Source organism: Seriola lalandi, unplaced genomic scaffold (genome assembly GCF_002814215.2).
Source record: "Seriola lalandi dorsalis isolate HSWRI2012SDOR001 ecotype SW California unplaced genomic scaffold, Sedor1 jcf7180002054262, whole genome shotgun sequence".
Classification (NCBI taxonomy): Eukaryota; Metazoa; Chordata; class Actinopteri; order Carangiformes; family Carangidae; genus Seriola; species Seriola lalandi.
In genome coordinates, this window is record NW_019524815.1 from 645,311 (window position 1) to 663,058 (window position 17,748).

Below are 17,748 nucleotides of genomic sequence, written 5' to 3' on the forward strand. Positions count from 1 at the left end.
TCTGAGTTCTGTGTACACCTGATATCATCACATTTCACATCCTCTCAGACATACCCATTTGTACTTCTTCCACACTGAATTAAACAAAGGCAAATCCAGTTTCATGTAAAATTTTATAAAAATATCACAGGTGTATCAGTGCCTTCACATTTACAGGGAAAAAAAGCTTAAAATTAAATATCAGACTAGTATTTAAAATACTCGTTGGATTGAGTGGAATTAGGTCTGCGGAGACTGAGCACTTGCTCTCAGGCATGAACGAACATTCAGGCTCTACTCTAAAACACTACATCTGAGTCAAGAAACAAATCCTTTGACGTTGTAGATTTAAGAAAGATATAGACAGAAAGTGACCACAATCTGATACAGACGCTCATGTTCTTTCATCAGGCAATCATCAATTACATAAATGCATCATTAAAAGAAGCAGTGTAATAAAAATCTGTACTTGCGGATAAATATTTAATATAGTGTACTGTGTAATTTCATCTTGAATCTGTAATATGAAATTTGAAGAGAACTTTAAATGTTTTTGCTCTACATTGACACATGTGTAATACCCAGATTCTAAACTTTTTTTTTCAATACTAAAGAGTGAACGAGTTTTTCAAATGCTCACAAATACTAATAAGACCTTCTCTAAGCAAAGCAAAAGTTCAATTTAAAGGGAATCATCAAAATAAACAAAATACAAAACACTACTATGAAACTGCACCACAAAAGTTAATTTCTAGATGTACTGATTCATTTTCTTCATCTAAAATTCACAAAGGGGGAAATCATTACCAGCGACAATAAAATTGCTGCCTTATTACCGTAACGTGTGCTCTTTTCAATCAAAAGTAAACTCTTTGTTTTACACATGCTCAAGAGACAAGCTCTGCTAAAGGATAATTCTGGTGATATTATATATATTTTTTTATTGCCAACAAATTCCATGAAAAGACCAAAACACTGTTGTCTCTGTAGCCAGAGCTTGATATAGCGTATTTTCCCTCTGTGTCATTAAACTGCATTGTTGTCTTAAACATATTAATGAGCCGCAGGTTTGCACTGGGTGAGATGTTCCTTCATTACAATGAACATTGCAGGTTATTTTGAGTCAATTACTCATTCACTGTTCTGCAGCTATAAATAGCCACCAGAGCACCAAACATATGTATATTGATCTGCCATTGAAAATAGTTCCTCTCAGATAATCTATTTACGCCTGCCTTAGTAATGTTTGCTAAAAAAAAATACAGAGCCCAGCTGTTTTAGGAGACAATTTGGCTTTTTTTAGTATAGTGAATAGGCTCGGGGCTGATTGCCACAGGCAGACAAGCTGGGGAAGTCAGAATGTATTGAGACACGAACTACTGCATTGTTGGTTTTAGTCTTTTCATTGCTGACTATAAGAATGTCACCAGTTTTATCCTCCAAACCTAAAAATACGATTGTAAAACACTTGAGGTGAAGGGAAACCACATCTGGAGGACATCTGCTGCAGTTGATGGTGAAACCTAGACAATGGGCTCTATCATGTGTCCACAGAAAGGAGCAGCCGATCTCCACCATGCTGATAGGTATTGATTGTGACTCACAGTGAGACATCTGTAACTGCCGTCACAACATGAGGGCTCGACGACTGCAGCTCAGATATAAAGGATGTGATACGGAGGAAAGGAGGGAGGAGCGGGCTACCACTTCATGGATATCAAAACTAGTCCCCAGCAGGTTAGAATAATAGATTACCCAGCCAACGTGCGGCGCAACCTGAACACTTCGTGTTGGGTTATTGTTGTATACAGGTTAAATCTGTTCTCTTCGGTCTGATGCGGGATAAAGTCACAGTGCAGAAGTGGAGAACCAGCCTTACATCTCATCATTATTGCTTCCATCACTCTTTCTTTGTCTCTTATTATTAGAGAATGAGGCGGTACAATATCCAGCATCCAAACGTGACCCAGTGGCTTGTCCAGCTCAGCTCTGACCACTTCTGAATGGTATGATGGGTGATATCGTCCTGTAGGGGGCGGTAGGACAGTGAACTATGAATAATGCAGCTAAGGTTACATTTCTCTATAGAGTTCACATGTTTATGTCACACAGTGTGCTGTAGATTTTATGAGCACAGGCTGAATATATATAGTCACTTATACTCTTCTAAAAATGTTCTGTCTCTATTACACACCACCAGAATGATTCCTTAACACTTCACAAGTAATGCATGCAGGTCTAAGTGTTGTAATGTATATAAAGCTTTTAAATACCATTTATGTTTTATTTTGCTGTGTTTATTATACTTAATAGTTCTTTATCTGTTTCCTACCTCTTCTGACTATTGTTTCCACAGCTGCAACATGTGAATTTCCCCTCTGGGTATCAGTATAGTCTCATCTTACCTCATCCTCCTCCATGTAGTCCACACTGGAGCTGAACACAGAGCCCAGATACGTCAGGTGGAGTATTGCCAAAGCGCTGAATGCTATGTTAATCATATAGACCCATAGCTCCTGCAGAGGGAGAGACAAAGCATCACATGAGAACAAGGAATCTCCTTAATCAGTATTATAGACCCTTTTACCCACATTTTTTTTGTTTTGCAATCCATGGGGGGGGTTTCTTTTAAATGTTCCAAAAATCTATTGACTTAATCAGCTTCTTGCACAGTCTTGATGAAGCACACTGGATGAGTGTTTGACTGTTAAACAATAGGTAATAAATAATACCCTTTTGTCGAAACTTTGACTTTGACTGCTGTACATTTTGCAATGCAGTTTAGCAATCTTTAATGTTAGAGAGAGATACTTAAAACCCAATTTTTAGGGGCTTTAATGGATCAGTGTCTAAATTGTGATGAGAACAATAGAATCCATGTTGTCCAGTCCGTGCAGGTTGCTTTTCTTCACATAAATCATTATTTCTCCTCCCTGCAGCTCTTGATGTGCAGAACCAATATAAAAACAAAGGATTTTTGTAGGGCATCTTGCCAGTAAACTCCTTAAATATATCAATTGACAGTGCAAGGCAGCTCATGGGACCTGCTGTATTTCAACGGCAGCAGATGTATTTTTTTCTCTGGCATTGAAACATGAGGTCCTTTGACTGCTCTCGTTGCTGAATGGTAACGGCACATGTCACATAACTGCAATGCCCATGGTTGAATTCAGGCTGTGGACCTTTGCTGTATGTCATCTCCATGTTTTCTGTCTGTCTTTTCACTCTTGATTTTGGCAAAAATGCCAAAAAAACTCCACACTACTTAACAAATTATTAAGTATGCAGTTTTAATTGTTTGACTTTTTCTTGTGTTGTTTTGATACTTGTCACTTGGCCTGCTGAGGATTATTATTATTATCATCAGTATCATTATCATTATTATTATTATTATTATTATTATTATTATTATTATTATTAGGCTAAATCTGAGGGGAAATTTATATGGGGTTTAATTTACATATTTTTGTTAGTGGAGGGTAAAAATAGAAAGCAGATTTTTTTCTGAATGCTAACTAGGCCAGAAGATCTACTACGTAGCCCCCCTTTGAGCACCTCCTGCTCTGAAACTAAGTGCCAGCAATGCCAGTGCAATGGCCGTTGGCACAAATAAAATAGTTGGAGGAAATCCAGAATATATACAAACCAAGTAAAAACACCACAGTCCTGTGGTTGGAACTGAGATTTCTATTTGTGCAGCATGAAGCATTAGTTGGACATGTATTTAAACAACTCAACTCAACGTGTATGTTAATGTGAGTATAAGTTAACTTTGGAATGAATGAATCTAAATATGAAGCTAAAGCCAGGAGACAGTTAGCTTAGCTTAGCATAAAGACTGGAAGCAAGGGGAAACAGCTGACTTTGCTCAAGCTAAAGGTAATAAAATCCAAATGTCACTGCAGCCTGTCAAGAAATAGTCCAGTCCATAACCAGTTTTAAAACATTTGGATGAATTAAACAAACAAGATATAACATGTTTATCAATGAGTTTAACAGGTGCTGGAGGGTGTTTTTGTTTTGTTACTTCAGGACAAAGCCAGACTGTTTCTTTCTTCTCTTAGTCTTCATGCTAAGCTAAGCTAATCATCTCCTGGCTGCAGTGGCGTATTTAGCATGCAGACAGGAGAGTGGTATTGATCTTCACATCAAACTCTCTGCAAGGAAATGAATAACCGTATTTGTTTATACAAAAATGTCAAACTATTCCTCTGAATCCATTCATTTATTGTAAACCTGAAGAGCCCACTGATAATGATAAATGACTGGTAAAAAAAGGACCTTCTTTGTCAAAAAAAAGAGAAAGGCACATTTTACCTTTTTGTTCTGGTGAGTGCAGTTTGGCTGACATTTCTTTGACAGTATACAGGCATTAAAAATGGCTGCAAGCCTCTTCCGCAACACTAAAACACAAAACAAGACCAAAGTATTAAAATATAAGCTCGAGGTGAAATTCCTTTTCAACCATAAGAGATAAATTACGAGCACTGCGGTGAACACAAACAGTGTGTAACAGTGGATGCAATTAACCATTACTACAAAGCTAAGCACTTTCTCTAAATGGAGAGGTTCTAATGTGAAAAGAGACAACATTAGGCAGACTCTTACCGTGCTCAATGTACGTGATGAACCCCAGAGATATTAGCACTGCGCCCAGATGGAAACTCAAACCCTGCCAGACACAAGTAGAGTTAGAATTTAAACAGTCCACTTGTTGACACGGACACATTACATTTCAGAGTACGGGCTATGATTGCTTTGTAATAGTACTCACGTGCAGCAGGGCGCTGGCTGTATATGTCACCATGACGGCAGAGAATGTCCCAAATTTGAGAGCGCTCTTAAAAACATCTGTGAGATGAGAGCATCAGCTTGCATGAGTGTCTCTTTAAATGAGCCATTATCATTCCATTCATAATGAGAACGAAAAGCAAAAACAGCTGCTGCCATCGAGCATTAGAACTCACAGGTGTGCAGAAAGCGAGACATGGGCAGATTCCACGATGTTACCACCTCCACCATCGACCGAGGGAACTCTATATTCAAGGGCTTGGACACGGTCATATCCCTACGAAACAAAAGGTAAAAGGGAGGGGGCCCATTTAGTAATGTGAATAAAGAGAAACACACTTTATGTTAATATTGCGCATGAAGTTCTGACCATTTGAAGTTTTCTTTCTCCTCAGTGAAGCCTGCACCAGCCAGAGTGGTAGTAGTCTCGCTGAAGTAACCAACAAAATAGTTGCTGAAGTGGAAAGACATTGTGTTCTCATACGCCAGCAACCACCTAATGTAATGCCATTAAAAGAGGAAGAAAAAGGCGGATATTACAATGCAGTAAATTTCAACTTAATGAACTAATTATTGCACAAAATTAAAAGACATACTTTGCCAGTGTACCTCTGAGAAGCAACAGAATAAAGAGGGAAGTTGTAGCAGTTAATATTAGAGGAACATTGAAATCACACAATTTTTTTTTTATTGACTTGCCATGTGATGATCTACGTCTCACCACAGTTTTCAAGATGGTGAGACAGTTGTGGTAAATGAGAGGGTGAGACGGGTGTCCTGGAACACATGTGACTGCACAGAGGGGTGGGGGTGGGGTGGGGTGAGGTGGGGGATGATGTGGATACATGCGTGCCGGTAAAAGGTGAAGCACAAATGGTAAGAAGAAAATAAACGTGCCATAAACAGCACAAAATATGAGGAAAGCATGATTGCAATGTTGAGAGACACTGAGGGAAACAGTTGATTACCTGATCTTCCTCCTCTTTTTGCTGTAAACAAAGATGGAATTAATCCATAAGTGATAAGTAATTGAAGAACGGAAATAAACATTTTCATTTGTTTACAAGTATCTTTATGTTCCACTCACCTCCGTAGTAGCTTGTCTCCATAAACAGGTATGAAATAAGGGAAGAGGTATGGCGCTACACAGTTGGAAATAACAAGGCACACCTGGCTCTTCACCCAGCTAACAGACACTTTGAAAAGCCACGAAAAGCTCTGAGGAAGAAAGAAAAGAACCAAAGATTTACACAGTTAGCAGCCAGTGTCAGGATAAATCTTTTAAATAATCCTCACCCCCAACCTTCTTCCATGCTTAAGAGACACTGTATTACACCTACCAGCTTACGTCCTTCCAAAGCTTCTTTGTAGCTGTTGAAGCTGATCCAGGGGCCAAAGATGACTGTGCCCACAAAGTAAATATAGCCCATGAACTCAATGGGTGAGGGTACACTGGTCACAACACCTCTGTCCAAATCAAAGGCCAGAGAGATGGCTTTCATGGCAACCACCATCTGTGAACCTGGATGACAGCAGCAGCACTTAAACATTATTGATGCTAAATGTAAAGGCAAACCTCGAATAACCACATTTGTTGCTTTTATCTATGAGAGATGCCTGACCTACCTCTCATCTTGTGCCAGTTGGTGGTGTCCATCATGTGCAGTTCTCTGATAAAATTAGATAAGAATAGTCTCAGATGTGATGTTGTTCTCGCTGCACATTAAACTTTAAAAGTCACCGCAACACTGGCTTTGAAGCATTCTTTCCAGAAAACACAGACTTGATGCGTGCCGCTGAGCTGTCAGGTATCTGAGGAGCACTCTCTTACCCCAACAGCAGGTAGATGAGCACAGTGATGGAGAGGAAGGTGCCTCGGATGGTGGAGTGGCGGCACAGGAAGAGGAAGAGGTAGCAGAGAAGGCTGAGGAGGACCACCCAGATCATATGAAGCTCAAAGAACAGGTAGAGAGTGTAGAAACCTCCGGCCACTGTGCCCAGGTGTTTCACAAAAGAAGGGAGGCCTGACATAAGCAAGATAACAAGATAAAAAAATAGCACAGGTGATTATGATGACGCAGCCCATATGAAGGGAGAATAACACTGACTGGGCACAAAACAACTGGATTCTCACCTAACATCCAGAGAAGCCGACACAGCAGGCAGATAACCAGCAGCTGCCATACCTGCTCCAGGCCCTGCTGAGCCGTAGGCAGCAGGCAGCCATGAGCAAGCTCCTGGAAAAACTTCTGTCGGCTGAACACTCCCATCACTGGACTTAAAACACAGAGGGAAGCCAAACACTGCATTGTTACAGCAACAGAAATGGCCTCTGTGTTGCCAGCATTAAAAAAAATCTATGGCTATAAAGCATAAGTACAACATACTGTATATGTGCACTCCATTTATGCACACATATGCAAGCCTGCAGGCAAGCGTGGACTGCTCACTTCAGTCAACAGATGCACATCACTTCAAACTTCAAATCCCAGCATGCAAAGCAATTCACTACAAATCTGTGCAAATGCATGCAATAGCTAGTTTAAATGATCATGCTGTTAACTATGCTTTAGTGGGGGTTTTTTTGCACTTACATATTTGATAATTATATTTTCATGTTTATATTTTCATTTCTTTTAAAATCTGCATGCAAATTTGATCCGCAGGAATGATAAATTATGTCAGACACATTGAAATCTCAGGATGTGAAGAAGCATCAAAATAACATGCTGAAGAAAATGTTGGAAAGGACCTTGTGACCCGCTGTGTTGTTGTGTTGACCACTAATTTACAGGGCAGCGTGGAGAATATTAGACACATGCTATCTTGCTATCTCCGCAATGCAGTCGACCAAGGAGATGAGTTGACTCACAGCTGGTTTACAAGCGCTGCATATATACTACAGTACGTCCAGTATGTATGAGACTTGCCAAAAAGCAAAGCATCTTGAATTTCTTGAGGAAAGCTACTGGAGATTGCTAACCTTGCTTCACCTAGCCGGCGGTAATAACGGTCTTGCTGCCAACGTACTTGAGAGCTGATCCCCAGCCCCCACTCAGAGACAGCTAACCGGACGCCCCGGGCATGTCATTTTGTTTTCCAGGGGAAAACTTACCCTTTCAGTGCAGCAGCTGGAGGTTCCTCCCCGTGTCTCTACCCAGCTGCCTTTCCCGTCCCTTTACGATCAGTTAAGCGTGTGCGCTGCCGCTGTGCTTTAAGCGCACTCGGTCCAGATGATGCTTATCTGGATGACTCCCATTGTCACAGCATCAGCACCACTTGCCTGTCATCTGTGATGCCACGCGAAGACGCATCAGCCAATCTGCTGCTTGGATGCGAGGACTTCGGCCAATCATTGATTTCGTTGGCTTTAAATGACAGCCGAAAAGACCAATCAGGATCAGCGCCCACCATTACCGGTGCCGTCCCACCAATAGGATGTGTACAGTGTGCAGATGGACTCAGAGGGGAGACAGTGAACTCTCAACTGGCTCAGAGATGTGGTACAAGAGGTCACAGAGGAATGCACAGTAGAGTAATAAAATCAAAATGCACTTGACCTAATTTTACTTTTGGTAAAATTGTTTATCCACAAATGCAGATTTAAGAGACAGAAATCAGTCTTATTCATGTCTCATCGATGTTGAAATTCAATCAGTCTTCAGTATCAAATTCAAAGCTGCAGAAAAACATTAACAATGGGCCAAAAGCGAGTGTTGTTTCCTAGCAATGTGGCTGTCCGACATATTTTTAACCATATGAGTTCATGTGCAATAATGACTGACAACAAGTGCAGTACAATTCAACTTGTTTAATGTAATTTGGATATCTAATTTAATTCATGGACACTGACCTCTTTGCACATCTGGTTTTCATCTTTTATTTTAATTTTTTTTAATATGCTCGTATATTTAATATGCAATAGTGTGTAGGCTACTCCATGTGCTGCGAGGACTATCACAGATTTGTGTATTGTGAACGTGTCTGTTCTGTTATGTATGTATGTATTTATCTTAATCAAAATTGGTTAGAACAGCAGTTCTGTCTTTAGCGGGCTGCTAAACTGTAAATTCATAACGCAAGCAATAAGTCGTCCTTTTTAAGGGCTTATTAGTTGTAACTAATGGCTTTATTAATTAAAGAAACATGCTCAATATAAAATGCTTTATCGAGCAGTTACAATTCATTTAGGTTCCCTCAACTCCAGTGCATCTATTTAAGTGAATCTATTTAGCAGATGGCACATGGCCAACAACACATCGTTTGTGATTTTATCTACTTAAAAAGGACAGCTTTAATCGTAGTCTTGATAGGCCCCAATGCTACACAGTAGTTATAGCACGAGGCAAAGAAAATATTTTGGAAATACTTTGTAATGAAATTGTCGTCGATTGACTGTAATAACTGATAAGAAGTTGATTTAAAAATAAAATGACAGACAAGATTAACAGGAGGCTAATATGTTAACAACTGTTTTTAAACCTGATTCACACAGTACTGTGAATATGAGGCAATATGTTTGACAAGTCACATGAGTCGAGAGTCTTGCAGGTCAAACTATGTTACAAAACAGCAGGGAGGGTACTAGTGTTTTTCACAGTTTAGTCTGTTAGGTGATTCCTGTTATGGGAAAACAAAGTCTGAATGGTAGTTTAATCTCTCACCAAGGCATCCTGATTTCTACCACTTGCAGATTTTAGTACACACTCAAAAAATGTTTGTGTATCCAAAATATTGGAATTGCTGCATTTGTGTATCCAGTGACTACTGTTATCAGGTATGATGTTGGATAATGATCTTCATATCATTCCTGTTTATAGCACAGTGGATTTCCTCACAGACTAAGCTGATTATTTCTCCACAAATTGCCAAGTACAGAATGTAGCCTGCAGCACAAATGCCAGACTGTAGTGGTAAAACAAATTTCACCTCATCCGTGATTAAGATGTGACAGCATCTCAACTATAGAGCTCTCACTGAATAAAAAATAGCAGCATGAATTCAGTCATTTCTATTTAAAATATATTAGCGTTGTGAGCAAGGTTAGGGCTAACTGCCAAAGAAAACAGGTATTGTAGAGAAGTGTGCAGCAATACATTCGCAGATACATATATCACAGGAACACCAAACAAAACATGAACAATAGAAAAGCAAAAGTATATCACAATAATAAGTTCCTACAAATTAGCCCGAATTAGGTTACGTTTTAGTTGTAGTATTTACCAAACACACCAGTGTGTTTGATGAAATAGCTGAATAGCTTTATGATGCCAAGCCCAAGTCTTGGTATAAGTAATAGTCGAATGTGAAACATTACGACTGAGGCAAACGGGCCAATCTGACAGTAAGGTCAAATTGTAGTTAAACAAAGTATAAAACTGATTCAATGCCTGTTTTTAAAAGTGAGGAACTGAAATTAAAGGACTAGATTTAGATCAGATCTCAATCTCCAGGTCATAAGCAATTCTTTCCTTTTTGACTTGCTCAACACTTTGCTCATCTGGAGTAATCAACGGCAGCTCGCACGGTTCCTCCTTCACTTCAATAACCTTCTTAACAACTTTTGGTTTGTTTAAAATATATTCATAATTTCTTTTAACCTCAAGTAGTGCTGAGGTGAGGAACTTAGGTGAAAAGATCTTTAGTGAGGACGGGAGATCTAGATTCAGGGGGAGAAGGGGCTGACTGAAGGTTGCAGGTTTGTCAGGCAGGGGTGTCATAAGCTGAGATGAGGTACCTGGGTTTTCTGAGTCCCTGGGTACAGGTGAGGGTGGGCACGGCACAGAGGAAGGTTTCAGAACCTCTGGTACAGGGACATCTACTACGACTTTTGTGTATGAGGCTGGAGGTGGGGCCTCAGAGGGCTTGGATAAAGGTCCAGGGTTTGGGGTCGGTAAAGGTGCAGTAGTTGTCAGCGTAGGCGTTTCAGTTATGGTGCCCTGAGCATCATCATCATCCAAGTCATCAGTCTGTATCTGCTCAGACTCCTGCAGCGGACAGTTTTCTGGCATGACGTCACTGCCTACATTTTGCAGCTCATCGATGGAGGAATCCTGTTCAGACTCGGTTACAGGCGCGGCCTGTGGCAGGAATAAAATGTGTTTGTGACGTCGACAGAACAGAACGCCACACTTCCTGCACTTCCTGCCGTCTCTGACATGCAGCAGCTTATGACGCTTGAGGTTATGACTTGTAGTGAAAAGTCGGTCACACATGTTGCAGGGAAAGGAGGTGTCCTTGTTGCGGGCGGTGTGGACACACTGTTGCACTCTTTGTTCTTCATGCGGCTGTTTGTGTTTCACGAGCCGAGATACACCGGTGAAGTTCCGATTGCCAAGCTCGTACTGATACCGACCTGCTGGTAGATCTAGGGGTTTTAGGAGCACAACAGGACTCATTTTGTCTAGTTTTGAGATGCCTGCTGGTAGTTTAAGTGATTGTGGTGACTTGTTTTTGCTGGATTTTGTTTGTGATGTGATTGCTTTGGTTCTAGTTTCAGCCTCAGCCTCTTCATTCAATGTTTCCTCTTCCTACAAAACACACACACACAAAGAGATTATGAAAATGGAAGATAGAAATTCAAAGAATAAGAGAACCATTTCTTTACAGCAATTTAGAGCAATATAAGATATTGCAGAAAAATGTGCTCAACATAAATACCATGTTATCTTTCTACTTCTGATGATCTGGCAACAACTATTCCCACTGTCACCACCACCACCACCACCACAAAAGTAAACTTGTGTGCTTTCTAAACACAATAGTAACACAGAATTACATATGAAGATTTTAAGTCATAGCTGCTACCTTTGGCACTGAAGGGGTTGATGCTGTCTGTATTTCTTCTGAAAGCTCATTTTCAGTTTCCTTCAAAACAGACGTCTGGATGCCCGCAGGAGAATCAACTACAGGTGGAGTTGTTATTTCTTCATTTTCCACACTGGCTTTACGGTGGCACTTTCTTCTACGACCGTAAAATCTTGTGAAAAAATTGTGAAAAATAATTCATCTGAATATCGAGTAAATGGATCACATATATCTACTTGTCAAAGTGGAAAAGGAAAAGTTTGCTCTTTTCAACCGCAATAAAGATGGTGGGCAATAACAAAGACTGATATGAGAGACACTGGTGCAGCAGGGCTGTAACAGCTACTGTAGCTACTGCACTGTATAATTACCCAGACACAGTTTACTATGGTACAGATGTAAAGACAACTGCACAGCTTGGTAATAATAACAATGTTTGTATGTTTTATTTGTTCACAGAAACGGTGGACTACAACCTTTTCTTCAGCTCTGTAAAGGTATATAGAGACTGGTATGTAATTATTCAATAGCAAAACATATGTACAGAAATATTTGAGAATCCCACCATTTATGGTCCACAACATGTTACTGAATCTTCAGTCATGTGCAAGACATCAATTACCATGAAAATAGGCCTCCAACTCAAAAAATAGTTTCCTTGACGAATTGCTTTTACTACAAGAAGTCAGGAACTGTGAATTATACCCATTATAATTTTCCTAGGCAATGTTTTCAGATTGATTTATATGTCTAATTAACAGCCCAAAACACTGAGATATTCAGTTTACTATGATATGACAAAGAAAAGGAGCAAATCCTCACATGTGAGAAGCTGAAACCAGAGTCAATTTAGTTTATAAAATGGCGGAAATTACAAATTGATAATCAAAATAGTTAATTTCCTGACTGACTGATCAATTAATGGTCTAATATGTCAGTTGTACATGAATTTGTGTCTTGAAGTCAAATGACCTCCACAGCCAAAAAGACAAGGAGTAAGGCTTATGTAATAACACATAGGGAATAAAGTAGTATGATTTAATATGAAATTATACGTATTTGACAGCATAATCTAAGATTTTGTGATGTTTTGGTGCTGTTGGTTTTCTAGCCAGCACACTACAAAGTAAGACTCAGTTTGTGGTTCCCATGTATTACTATGAGAGCCACAAACTGGGCCCAGTGCACTACATACAATGACAATTGATAGAAAATGAACCAGTGCAGGAAAGTGACCATGTACTGTACATAAGTACAACTTTAAGGAACTCAAACTTTACTTGAGTAATTCCAGTTTCTGCTGCTTTATACTTCTACTCTGCTGCATTTACTTTCCTCATAACCTTAGTTTCCAACTTCTTACTTTGCAGATTCAGATTTATATTCAACATATAAATTATAATGCATACTCAATTTATTAGATAGACCTGGCTAAAACTAATGCTGCCTAATACAACAGTCCTACAATTACTCCGACTCTCATGAAGGCTATAATGATCAGTTCTTATTGAGTTTTATAGTTCACGAACACTCAAATGGTCTATTGTTAAATTAGGCCCACCTTCACCAGGAGCAACATTTAAGTGATATACACATTAGTTCATGAATAATTATAATCCAGTGATATTACGTACATTGTTTTGAAATGGACTACTCAGCATAATAAGTACTTTTACTGTTGGTACATTTTGGTGCTAATACTTGTGTACTTTTACTCAAATCAGATTTTTAATGCAGGACATTTGCTTAAACATTTAAGTATTTATACACTGCGGAAATGGAACTTTACGATCGTCCATCCACTTATCTTAAAACATTACTTAACGTGTCTTACCTTTTCAATTTTTTCTTGGGGCTCTGTTTAGTAGACACAGTAAACACAGAAGGGACAAAGTCAGGACTGTCGTGGTCCATGGACGCCTCCCCTGTAAAACAAAAACAGACACATACGTTTTTTTTTAACCAGCTTCAGAGTTAAACATTATCTTGCACCAAATCCAGCGAGTCGAGTACCTATTGTAGCGTGTATCTTATCTTACCTGATATGAAATGAGCGCCACAAATACGAGCATTTCCTTTGAGCCCCTCGACGCTACAGTTCACTTGTTGAAGTGCTTGTAGCCATAAACGTCTCCGGTTGGCCTGAAACGGCCGATACCCGGACGGTATCCTGTAAAATCTGAGTTTGGTGGTTGGGGAATATCGATTTTTACAGCCAGACACACAACAGGCCGGCATTTTAGTTTAAAAGTGCCTGGATTTAGTGTGTAGTTTTGGTTGAGGAAGTCGGCGGAAGCAACAAACTTAACTTCCGTTGCCAAGAAGCGCGCGCATCCTCGAGGATACATTCATTTAAATATCCAGCACGGTTTGTTTTAACCGTGTAGGCAGTGGCGGCTGTAGCTTGTAAATTTCCCCTTCAGCCACCTGCCCCAGATATAACTGAAGACACACTATTCTGCACAAACTGTAACTGTTTATCAAACAAATTATCGTAACTTTTAAAAATTAAATAAATGATAAATACCAATTATATACTAGTAGTAAAAGTAAAAATAATAGAAAGAGTCTCTGTCTCTCTTATGTATAAAAAACATAGACGATCAAATTACTTAACTGCACAAATATTTCATCGCATAGATTAACAAGAGAACCTGCATATCATAATATTATCATTACACTATTACACACTTCAAACAAGACACACACATTCTAAATTGCAAAACTGTCATTTGAAGCCTCACCTTTCTTGCTTTCAACATCAATTAGTACCAAAATTATTTACAATCTTGAATACCAAAATAAAGTAACACCTCTCTCTATATAGATATATAGGTACCAATATAAACAACTTGGTTTATATTGGTGGGTACTGGTTTTATTTTGTGTTTTTTCCTGGTGTGACTAATTCTACTAATGGCATTAGTTCTGTACAGACATAGAAGTGTGATATTTGAGTTTACGTTAAAGACACCGCAAGACAACAATACTTAACGGCCGTCTGTTTGTTGTATTTTACTTTTCAGGTCCGTGTCGGTCTGGGTGGACTGGTGTTGGGTATGTGTTCAAACCCAAACAATCGTGTGAGTGTAGATTTATGATTGTGCTTGTGGGATTCCGCAGACCGCAGCGGTCTGTGACTTCCCCCTGCTGCCTGGCGATTGTCTTAAACTGAGACTTAAGAAACTTAAGAACCCATTTGCACACAGAATTACGACTGTGGATTTTGTCCCCTATCACTTACAGTGAAATCATTTTTGAAGGTATTTAATTTCTTCGTGGCCATTATGGACAGGAGGAACAAACCAAGGACTATTTCAAAGTACACATTGGCATGTGAGTATTGTTTTAAGACAGACCTTAAAAATGTGAACCAATCATTTAACAGGAAACATGTCGCCCAGTTAATAATAATGGAGGCACTATTTTTGGTAACAGCTATCAAAACACAGAATGCTTCTACAAATCATCACATCAAAATTGCAATGTCATTAGGTGGTGATTAAGATTGATTTGATTAGTTCCTGCACTTCACAGCGACGCATTAAAACTGTGAAACAGGGCACTGATAAAAAAAAAAAAACAAACAAAAAAAAAACAAACAAGCACTCTGACTTATCAGCACTTAACAAGTGAATTGTCCTTGGTCTTCTCAAAAAGGTTTTATGGACATAATTTCCAATAATCAGCCAAGCCAGTGCGTATTCCCAAATACAGTCAAGGACACTTTAAAACATTAAGCATTTCAACAGTACAGGGTTTCCTCTGCTTGAATTAATTTGTCCTGTTAATATTTTCTCCACTTTTTTGGTTGAATTTGTGTTACCCATTATGCCTCAGTCCGTGCTTTGTGTCTATCCAAATACCTGCTAGTCTGTCTACCCTCCCACATACACCACTGCACTAACAGCCTTGTAAGTGTAAATACACCTTCATTTCATTTTTCAATGAGAAATACAACAAATTTGAAGTGCCCTTGAGTTTGATTTAGTTTAAAACACTGTTATATGTGAGCAATTCATTTCTAAAGTAAAACCTTTTTCCAGAAACATCAGAAATTCTCTCCTTCTCGCTTACTGTTGGTAGAAACTGGCCTGCTGATCCTGGCTTGTACTCACTTTGAGCTTTCTCCTCCATCCACCATACTTTAAAATAAGATATACATAATCCTTAGCAATAACCATTGAAGTAATAGAAAGTGAATCGGTGAACAGAGCTACAGTTCCTCAATTACTCAGAATAGAGGAACAAAGGCAATAAATAACTGTGATGTGTGTCAGCAGTTATTTGCCTTTTAGCAGTTGATTGAGAGTAAAGCATTAATGATGCATTAAGGAGTCACTATGTGTCGGGTCAGTATCGATATCTGGGAATAAATAATACAAACTGTTTCTTTAACAGTCTGTTTGCAAGTAACTTTTCTTAATCAGAAGTTAGTTCCTGATTTATTCCTTAATACCAAGGATTTTGTGAATCGTACTGTTACTGTGTCCATTTATTTGTCCAATTAACTTTTTGTTCAGATTCATATTCTTTGTTTGACAGGACGGATACATCATAGGTTTTTCACTGAAGATATTTTTGACACAGTAGAAAAAGCACAGTCCATTTATCGTAACATGAGTTCTCCAATTCCACAATGTGTGTGGCCCATCGGTTCCTACTGAAGCACTGTAGTGTTACTCAAATAGGAGTAAACAATTTATTTTTACGAAAGCATTTTGATGAATGAGTAATTATGGCAGCACGATAGTGTATGTCGGACTGACTCAAAATGAACTGCAGAACCCATGTTCATTGTAATAAATGAAAATGGTACGCACTGCTATAGTGTCGTTTTTAGGTGGAGCTCTATGGCACAGAGGAATAAGCTTCATAAGGCCTTGGCTACACAGACAATACCTGTTAGTCAGATCTGTCTGTTGTTGGTTTTGGTCCTCTCATGGGATTTGTTGACAGTAGGAAAAATACAGAATATCACCATGCTTCTCTTTTAAGTCAGTGTCAATACTCCACCAGCAGATGTCACCGCTGTGTCACTCAGTTTTCAGAATTTCAAACTAGCAGTGAAATGACAATGACACTATTTTATAACAGAACCATTTGACATAAACTCTGGCAATTAATGTCCAAATTTACACTATTTGACTTTATAATCAGTGATGTGTAAGAAAAGCTGTGATTAATCCTTCTCATTCACTTTGGCTGTTTGATTCCTTCTCTAATATCTCACTACAGAACTCAAACCTAAATCTGTTGCTGTCATAAACAGGAGCCCATGTTAGCTTCAGGACAGCACTGTTGTATATAAATCTTACATTGACATCTAATGGAGTGTACTCATATTCTGGAATGAAAATCAATCTGCTGCGTGTGAAAGTTCAATCAATATAATTTAATTTCCACTCACACTTCCACTGAGAGGAAGACCAGAGTCCCACTGACTCCAACTGAGCAGACTGACAGTGTTTTGAAACACAAACACAATAATGCAAACACTAGCGGACACCTGTGAAGATATTTTTCAGGATTACAGGTTTTTTCTCCAGCAGTTATCTCATGTTTTTTCTACAATTGTGAATTCCACACTCCACTTTAGACCTCAATATCTACAAGCTTATGACCTGAAAAGAAACAAATTGGCATTGCCACTGAGTCCCTTACCTCCCTCCTTCCCCTCCTCTCCCTCAAGGTGACTCCTCCATCTGCACCCTCCCTGGTTTTGCCAATCCCTCTCTCTGCAGTTTCCATGGTACAGTTACTGGGATCTGATTCCCCTCTCTTTTTGTGAGCTGCCACTATCTCACCTGTTTCCCTAGTTGTCCTGGAGCTACGTGCATCAATCAAAGCTCCGCACTACCGCTTTGTTCCCTGTGTGTGAAAGAGAGAGCGGTACGCGGGGCATCAAAGTTGTTGTCTGTTCCCAGTCTCTATAGCTGAGAAACATTTGCTGAAAGTAACATCTGAAACAGTATGTTGTTTACATATTTCTACAGCCTGACAACACGCCTGATCAGTTTTATTCCTTCCCCATTTTCATCTCTTCTTGTTGTTGTCTTCCTGTTGGGGACGAGGTGTGTCTTTGTACTGGCTTCATTTCACTGCACAGCATCCACATTTTAATTACCCTCATCTTCACCTCGCCTTGCGTCATTCTAAGTGGGGGTGGGG

General features: G+C 39.3%; 2 protein-coding genes across 2 annotated transcripts; both read right to left on the reverse strand.

The window, feature by feature from the left end:
* Positions 1 to 94: 94 nt before the first annotated feature.
* LOC111654166 (protein-serine O-palmitoleoyltransferase porcupine) lies at positions 95 to 8,044 on the reverse strand. Its single transcript, XM_023405061.2, has 15 exons — positions 7,886 to 8,044; positions 6,905 to 7,047; positions 6,602 to 6,794; positions 6,397 to 6,440; positions 6,111 to 6,292; positions 5,858 to 5,988; positions 5,739 to 5,759; positions 5,367 to 5,381; positions 5,141 to 5,266; positions 4,947 to 5,047; positions 4,754 to 4,830; positions 4,588 to 4,651; positions 4,297 to 4,382; positions 2,385 to 2,495; positions 95 to 2,005 (listed from the first exon to the last, which is right to left on the reverse strand). Exons 2-15 carry the CDS (start codon positions 7,038 to 7,040, stop codon positions 1,904 to 1,906), a joined length of 1,389 nt encoding a protein of 462 aa, XP_023260829.1. The 5' UTR covers positions 7,041 to 7,047; positions 7,886 to 8,044; the 3' UTR covers positions 95 to 1,903.
* Positions 8,045 to 8,962: 918 nt separating this feature from the next.
* On the reverse strand, positions 8,963 to 13,878 carry LOC111654167 (uncharacterized). The gene is made up of 4 exons (XM_023405062.2): positions 13,617 to 13,878; positions 13,412 to 13,502; positions 11,578 to 11,749; positions 8,963 to 11,300 (listed from the first exon to the last, which is right to left on the reverse strand). Exons 1-4 carry the CDS (start codon positions 13,813 to 13,815, stop codon positions 10,206 to 10,208), a joined length of 1,557 nt encoding a protein of 518 aa, XP_023260830.1. The 5' UTR covers positions 13,816 to 13,878; the 3' UTR covers positions 8,963 to 10,205.
* Between the last annotated feature and the right edge of the window lie 3,870 nt (positions 13,879 to 17,748).